Source organism: Hemitrygon akajei, chromosome 23, assembly GCF_048418815.1.
Source record: "Hemitrygon akajei chromosome 23, sHemAka1.3, whole genome shotgun sequence".
Lineage (NCBI taxonomy): Eukaryota > Metazoa > Chordata > Chondrichthyes > Myliobatiformes > Dasyatidae > Hemitrygon > Hemitrygon akajei.
Window position 1 is genome coordinate 56,338,649 of NC_133146.1, and position 8,800 is coordinate 56,347,448.

The 8,800-nt window shown below is 38.8% G+C and overlaps 1 protein-coding gene across 4 annotated transcripts in view; it reads left to right on the top strand.

Annotated features, from left to right (window-relative positions):
• Positions 1-5,801, top strand: part of tial1 (TIA1 cytotoxic granule-associated RNA binding protein-like 1) — a 30,841-nt gene extending 25,040 nt beyond the window's left edge. For all 4 annotated transcript variants that reach the window (XM_073027709.1, XM_073027710.1, XM_073027712.1 and 1 more), the window contains 6 exons: positions 196-304; positions 2,702-2,797; positions 2,898-2,982; positions 3,583-3,706; positions 3,809-3,951; positions 4,199-5,801. In XM_073027709.1, coding sequence (XP_072883810.1) covers positions 196-304; positions 2,702-2,797; positions 2,898-2,982; positions 3,583-3,706; positions 3,809-3,951; positions 4,199-4,319 — 678 coding nt within the window. In that variant the 3' untranslated portion in view covers positions 4,320-5,801. The remainder of the gene's footprint in view (positions 1-195; positions 305-2,701; positions 2,798-2,897; positions 2,983-3,582; positions 3,707-3,808; positions 3,952-4,198) is intronic.
• The last annotated feature ends 2,999 nt before the right edge of the window (positions 5,802-8,800 follow it).

Sequence of the window (8,800 nt, forward strand, 5' to 3'; positions counted from 1 at the left end):
TAGCAGTGGTAATCTGGTGTAAGCATACCTAATTATGTGTATTAGTCATTTTACGAGACTTGGGTGAATTTATGGGCTCTTGGCACTGACACTTTATCTCTGGCATAATTTGGGGGAGGGGGCTATTGACCCTGAAAATTCATGCTATTAATTTATTTATCAGTAGTTACATTTTCTTTTGTATTTTGTTTATAGGATGCTGAAAATGCAATTGTGCACATGGGTGGACAGTGGCTTGGAGGCCGGCAAATTCGAACCAACTGGGCAACACGTAAACCACCAGCTCCAAAGAGTGCACCAGAGAGTAGGTTTCTCAATCCATTTATGTGAATAGTTTTAAGAGGAGAATTTTATTTATTCTCAATCCACTTGTTATTAGGAACTCACTCTGGTGTTATTGAAATTTTTGACCATCTATTTTCTAAGACACAAGTTAGGTGTTATTGGTGTTGAAGGTAGAGGAAATGATGAAATGATCTAAATGTTTGAGATAAGCAACATGGACTTAAGAAAGCAAATATATGGTCAGGAAGTGGTCACCTTCTTTCAAGGATGTCAAACTGTGGTTTGCTCTGACCACCTTGGCACAATGCCATAGGTAGTGATGACAAATTGTGTTTGAAATTTAATATGAGCCAAAATGCTGGCGTATTCTCACCTTTTAATTCTGATAGCATTTTGATACCATTTCATCAATTATTTGATTATCACTGATGTTGTGAAATTTGTTTTGTGGCAGCAGTACAGTGTAATACAGAAAAAATAGCTATGGGTTACAATAGGAAATATTTTTAAAAAGTAAGTAGTGCAAAATGAGAGCAAGAAGGTAGTAATGTTCATTGTCCTTTCAGAAATCTAATGGCAGAGGGGAAGAGGTTGTTCTAAGATGTTGAGTGTGTGTCTTCAGGCTCCTGTACCTCCTCTCTGACAATAGCAATGAGAAGTGGGCATGTCCTGGATGGGGGGAGTCCATAAAGAAGGATGTACCACCTTTTGAAGATACCCACAATGGTGGGGAGGGCTGTGTTCATGATGGAGCTCACCGAGTTTGCAGTACTCTACAGCTTTTTTCTGATCCAGTGCATTGGCTTCATGATTAATGATTTCCAGTTTAAAAATAAAGGTGCAGCACTGATTCATGGGATGCTGTTATCATGAAACAAGCTGTCACACATAGAAGAAACTAGATAGTTTCTTTTAAACACCAGTGATTGTACATGAAGATGCTTTCTAATGAAGTGGCTGAAAACAACCACCCAAGGAAAGCAACTTGTAAACAAAATTCAGCAATTTGGGGAAAAGCAGAAGAAAGCTGCAAGGCTGGAGTTTATCACTGACATGGACGTTATTTTACACTGATTTAAGTGATTGCCGTCACCTACATGGGGAATACTGGTGATAGGAAATTACCATTACAGCTCATAAAGCAGGCAACACTACTGTGGACTACTACATTATCTGAATTTCCCCTTTCATTGTACGTTTGGCTTGCTTAGGGTTACTGTTTAATAGTCAAACAGTGCAATACTCTCATACCTTTGTAACATTTTTTAAAAACATTTTTTATTTGGGGAGGGCGAGGGGGAATCTGGAAGTTGCTGACAAGGCTAGCTTTAGTGATTCATCTTTAACTGCCCTTTATTAGGTGCTTGTGTGCAACCATTTTGATCCATCTGGTAACTGTTCGGGAAAAGGAAGTCCTATTATTGCTGATGTGTAGGGAGTTACAAGATTTAAACACAGCAACAACAAAAATATGCTGGCAGTATTTTTCCAAAGCAGTGACTTGGAGGAAAGTAGTAATGGAGTTCCCAAGTGCCCGTGTCCTTGCTAGTCAACTTCATGGATTAGGAATTAGTTTATTATTATGATGTGTATACAGTGAAAAGTTTGTCATGCATACTGTTCCTACAAATTAAATCATTACACAGTGCTTTGAGGTGCAGCAAGGTAAAACAATACAGAACAAAGCTACAGAGAAATTGCAGTGCACATAAAAAAAAGACAGATCATAATGAGGTATACTGTGAAGTCAAGAGGTCATCATTTCATACAAGGGAACCATAATAGTCTTATAACAGTGAGGTCAAGGCTGTGCTTTTTGGGCTGATCTGGCCTCTGCTTCATTGAAGAGAACTTGTCCAGGGTGAGTGGGGTCTTTGGTTATGTTCACGGCTTTACTGAGGAAGTGAGAAGTATAGACAGTCCATGGAGGGGGAAGCTGATTTCCATGATATTAAGGAGGTTTACTCAGAGGAGCCTTTCTAACCAGACTACATCTTGTAGATAGTACATGCTGCAGACATTTTGTGTGGGTGGTGAATGGAATGAATGTTTTGATTGCTGATGGATGCCATTTGGGTGAACTACTATATCTTTGTGTCAGCTGCTGGTGTTTTTGGAGTTGCATTCACACAGGCAAGTTGAAAATATTTCCTTGCACTCCTAATTTGTGCCTTGTAGCTGCTGGGAACACTGGGGTATCAGGAGATGAGTCACTTGCTCCAGGATGCCCTGCCTCTGGCCTGATGTTCTATCTGCAGTGTTACCTGGCTAGATCAGATAAGCTTCTGATCAGTGGTGCACCCCAGAAGGCGGAGCAATTTGTAAATGAGCCATATTTATTATGACTTATATTTATTCCTTACTCTTTGAATATGTGCAAAAGTAACCTGATTTTTTTCCTCTCCCAATTTTTTAGATAGTTCTAAGCAGCTAAGATTCGAAGAAGTAGTTGCTCAATCCAGTCCTTCAAATTGTACGGTGTACTGTGGAGGTATATCATCAGGACTTACAGGTATGGATAATGTTCATTTGGTATGTGTCCAACAGGAGCAATGTGTATTAAGTATTCTGGTATTAACATCTCTTGAATTTTGCAATCCTTTAACATTTAGAACAACTTATGCGTCAGACTTTCTCGCCATTTGGACAAATTATGGAAATCAGAGTTTTTCCTGAGAAAGGGTACTCCTTTGTCAGGTAAGCTTTGATTGTACCACAATTATTTGTGTTATTTAAAAAATAGAAGATGTTAATTGAAATATAAAATATTTATTTAAGCAGACGTTTGTGTATCTTGCATTTTTGCATTGCCACTTGTTGATCTTATTATTTTCTATTCATAACTGCAATTCTCAACAGTACACCCAGTTTTACCTATTTGGTTGCACTTTGTATAAAGCTGTTAGTTTAAATCTTTACTCTTGTCTTTTCTTTCAAAAGTTCCTGTCTCAGGTTAGATAATTAGTAATGCCCATGACTGTTAGATGAAAGTATATCAGTTGAAATTCTTGACGTGTCTCTTTTTACCCACTGATGAGTGGCTTTTCGAACAATGCTTGAGTTTCTGAATCATCAAGTAAATATGATCTTCCAGAAAAGGAAAAAATTGAAAGAAAATAAGCTTGTGGTCAAGTATACATTAGGGAAATTTAAGTGTTTTGATTTGAGCAAAATATCCCTTTCCAGTATGGGTTCTGTATTCCTGCCAGCAAAAACAAACCTTTGTGATTTTCCAAATTTTAGTAACATACTACAAAATTCAGGTGTATTTTATAAACATTCTCATCTTTATTGTAGATTTGCCACACATGATAGTGCTGCTCATGCTATAGTGTCGGTCAATGGAACTACTATTGAAGGTCATGTTGTTAAATGCTATTGGGGCAAAGAAACAACTGATACCACCAACAAGTATCAACAGGTAACTTGATGTGCTCTTTTAAAACATCTTTTACAAGAAAGCGGAACTTTTACTAGTGAATGTTAGAATCTAATTTCCATCAATATTATTGTTTTTATTCAGGTGGAATTTGCTCAGCCCTGGGGTCAGTGGGGCCAGTGGTACGGCAATGCCCAACAATATGGTCAATATGTAGCCAATGGTTGGCAGGTGCCCCCGTATGGAATGTATGGCCAAACATGGAATCAGCAAGGATTTGGAGTAGAGTAAGTAATGTATTGAATAAAGATTAAACTTGTTAATGTCAAAGAAAATTCTAGCATTTGTGAAAAAGGGGGCATGCAAAACTGTGTCCTTGTGATTTCCTTGTAGTGAATGAGTTTGTCTACATTGTCCTGATCACCTTGAGCAATCTTGTAATTTGGATGTTGATTGAGAAACTTGTATCGTGTAACTCAGATATTTTCCACTTAAAGTGCATAAATAACAAACTTATTTCCTCTTCCTTTACAGTCAATCTCCGTCTACAACAGCCTGGGTGGGTGGATTTGGTGCTCAGCCACCCCAAGGACAGGGTACAGCTGTTATACCTAATCAGGCTGGCTTTGGAATGGCAGGCTACCAGACACAATGAGCAGGGACTCATTCTGTTTACCTCATAGAGGAGCCAAGATTTTTCTAATGACATCAATATTCACTGACACCATGAAGAAAATATAGACTATTTATTTTAGAGCTGAATATTTTGAAAATTATATCGCAGCTGAGCTCATGGTGGAGGATGTGAAGTATTTCCCAGTTTCTTTTTCTCTGGAATGGGGAGGGGCTGGGGGAGGTGTGAATATATAATCTGTTAATTGGTTTTGAAGAGCGAAGTAATCGAGAATGATGAATTTTATTTTGAAAATGAAGTGCTATTGTCTGAATTTAAAAATAAATACAGTGTTAGTGGGAAAATGTCTACCAGACTTCTGACAATCTTCTTTAATTTGAACATTCCTCTATATTAATTACATACATACTGTTATAAAGGGATTTTTAATGCCTTGTCTCCTAAAACCAGGCTTAAGATTAAAGTGGGTTTCTCAATGCCACAGACCAGCTACTTGCTGTTTTATCGGAAGTTCTAAATCACCCTTCAATTTAATGTTTGACCTTCAGCTTTTGAGTTGGTTTAGTTTCAGCATCTAATACCTGAAAAAGCCAGCAGAGGAGGCAGCATTTTTTTTAATAGTGGGTTGCACTACACTCTAAAAATCAGGAAAATATAAAAGAAGCACTAGCTATATTTGGATTGCTGGCATCCCTTGCACTGTTGTGGTTCTATTAAAAATGTACTCTACATATGTGCATACATCTACAGAAAGGGGATTTGGGTGCAGGTTACATATGTAAATATATAAAGAACATTTAATACTGATATGATTTTCAAAGCATGTCCTCTTGTATAGGTATCACAATTAATGACACTTGTGTCAATTAGTTATTAAAAGAAAAAAGCTATTCATTTGTACAGAACCGATATAGCCAGTTGCCCAGGATATGCAGTATATGGCTGTGTTTCATAAAATTATGTTAATATATCTTCCCTTCTACCGTAACGTGGTATGTAAAATTATACAAAGTAAACTTCAAACTGAAGCCTTAAATTTTATTTCTTTAGGCAACTTTAGGTTTAGTAACATTAGTTTCAGTGCTTTTTTTAAGTTTTAATTCTGTTGCTGTGCTTTGAAACCTTTAAGATATTTGGAACAATATAAAATTAATGCAAGGTTGAATGTTTTCAGGATGTCTGCACAGGAGTGTTTTAAGTCTAAAATTAAAATTGTAATATGTAAAATCATGTCAAAACCACCTGTTTAATTTTACCAGTAAAACGTGCCATTTATTAATTGCCAGTGCAGACCAAAAATCTGTACCATTTATTAAACTTCATTTTAAAAATAGTTTTGAGTGGTTGCATGTTGGTGCAGTTCACACTGTAAAAAAAAAAAGCGCGTTAATTTGAGTGTTAGGTGTGGTATGGGTGGATTATGAATACATGCAGAAAATGACATTGTTGTGTCTAGAATACTTTGTTCTGTATTTAAAAAAAAATAAAATGATTTTAAACGGATTTTACATGTCCATTTGTTAGATTGTCTTGCATATACAGTATAGGGTTACCCACTTTTAATGATTGCATGCTCTAACAGGTATTAATCATTGAAGTTACCCAAAAAGATGATCTGAAACTTTATGGGTTTAATTTCTATTTCACCTGATCATTTATTTTTAAATAGTGGTTAAATTACCAGATTAAACAAATTAAACCCATAAAGTTTGTCACTATTATTTTAAACATAGGGACCGTGTGGGCACAAAATTACCCCCTCATTGTATGATACCGCATCAAGAATGAGAAATATTTATTCCTGGTGAAATAGCTGGTGTGTTTGGGGTGAGGTATCCCTCTTTACCCTGCACCCAATTCATGCTGTTGCTGCTCCTGAATTCTTATTGTAAATTATTTTAACTAGTTTCTTTTGCATTGTGTAATCTTTAAATTCCTTGATATTTAAGGTAAGACAAATAAATGGAAATGGTAAATTTAGTATCTATAGAATTTGGGAAATGTGTTGTTTTTGTTGAGCATCCTATATTTGTATATTTAGAATTGTGCAACACAGGAATAAACTACTCAGTCGGAATCAAAGTATTCTTTTGCACTAATTCTATTTTAATTACCTCCACATTTCTCTTCCTAATTCTACCACTCATCCACACAGATGCTTTTTATAAGGGGAAATCATCTACCAACTTACATATATTTGGGATTTTGGAAGAAACCATTGTACTTGAGAAACAGAGACCATGCAAATTTCACACAGGCAGCAGCTCTAGTTGCATGACAGTGCAAGGTTGAGACTTAAAACATTTAAAAAGTTGGGCTTTATTTTATTTAAAAACTAACACATTCTTTAATATGGGTGTCTCCAAAACACTTAAGTTTTAGAGGTGTAAACTGGAAACAGATGTTCTCAGGGAAACGTACCGAAGGAATGTGGCAAATGCATGGGGTTCTGAGTAGGAATGTTCCAATGAGACATGGAAATGATGGTAGGGTACAAGATGTGTGGTGCACAAAGACTTGTAAATCTAGTCAAGAAGAAAAGAAGAGCTTACGAAAGGTTCAAAAAAACTAGGTAATGATGTGACTAGAAGATAAGGCTAGCAGGAAGGAGCTTAATAAAGAAATTAGGAGAGCCAGAAGGGGGCACGAGAAGGCCTTGGTGGGCAGGATTAAGGAAAACCCCAAGGTATTCTACAAGCATGTGAAGAGCAAGCGGATAAGACTTGAGAATAGGACCGATCAAGTGTGACAATGGAAAAGGATCTGGGCAGTTGTAAAGATGACTTGCAGTGGACTGAAAAGCTTGAGAATATAGATATTAAGACAGAGGATGTGCTGGAGCTTTTGGAAAGCATCAAGTTGGATAAGTCACTGGGACCAGATGGAATGTACCCCAGGCTACTGTGGGAAGTGAGGGAGGAGACTGCTGAGCCTCTGGCAATGATCTTTGCATCATCAATGAGGACGGGAGAGGTTCCGGAGGATTGGAGGTTGCAGATGTTGATCCCTTATTCAAGAAAGGGAGTGGGATAGCCCAGGAAATTATAGACCAGTGAATCTTACTTAAGTGGTTGGTAAGTTGATAGAGAAGATCCTGAAAGGCAGGATTTATGAACATTTGGAGAGGTATAATATGATTAGGAATAGTCAGCATGGCTTTGTCAAAGGCAGCTCATGCCTTATGAGCCTGATTGAATTTTTTGAGGATGTGACCAAGCACATTGATGAAGGTAGAGCCATAGGTGTGTATATGGATTTTAGCAAGACATTTGATCTTGGGATCCAAGGGGACATTGTGGATCCAGAACTGGCTTGCCCACAGAAGGCAAAGAGTGGTTTTCGATGGGTTATATTCTGCATGGAGGCCGGTGACCAGTGGTGTGCCTCAGGGATGTGTTCTGGGACCCCTACTCTTTGTGATTTTTATAAATGACCTTGATGAAGTGGAAGGATGGGTTAGTAAAGATGCTGATGACACAAAGGTTAGGGGTGTTGTGGATAGTGTGGAGGGCTGTCAGAGGTTACAACGGGACATCGGTAAGATGCAAAACTGGGCTGATAAGTGGCAGATGGAATTTAACCCAGATAAGTGTGAGGTGGTTCATTTTGGTAGGTCAAATATGGCAGAATATAGTATTAATAGTAAGTCTCTTGGCTGTGCAGAAGATCAGAGGGATCTTGGTGTCAGAGTCCATAGGAACTCAAAGCAGGTACGCAGGTTGACTGGTTAAGAAGGCATACGGTGCGTTGGCCTTCATCAAGCATGGGATTGAGTTTACGAACTGAGAGATAATGTTGCAGCTATATTGAACACTCAGACCCCACTTGGAGTACTGTGCTCAATTCTGGTTGCCTCACGTTGGGGAGGATATGGAAACCATAGAAAAGGTGCAGAGGAGATTTACAAGGATGTCATCTGGATTGGGGAGCATGCTTTATGAGAATCGTTGTCGTTAAGTTGCATCTGGAATTTCCAGTTGGACGATTTCCCTCCAAGCCGCTCTGAAGTATTGGGAAATCATTTTCTTGGCAGGTTACAGCAGTAGTTTGCCATTGTCTTCTGCCACGTGAGTTTAAAGAGATCATCACCTCTTGCAGTGGATGACCAGGACGTCTGAGTGTCTTGTGCTCTTAGCACTCCACAAACACCTGCTGGCCTGCCTTCTTGACTGTTGGATGATTATTCGGTCTCCTCCGCTCAATCCACCAGGGCCAGACTTCACACGTTGGGAAAGACAAATCCCAACGCCAGCTACCCTCACCTGCTTTGGCCCGTCTGCCGGGGTGTGGCTGCTGTGTGTGCTACAGTTACTTGGAGCCCCAGGTGAGAGCTGAGCGCCCGGTGGGGACCAAAGGTGGATGAGCTGCCCTGCAAAAGGCCACAGCAGGCCCCTCCACCAGAGGTGCTACCCCTCCCTAGATGGAGCGACAGAGGATAAGAGGTGACTTGACAGAAGTGTATAAAATAATGAGAGGCATTGATCGCGTGGATAGTCAGAGGC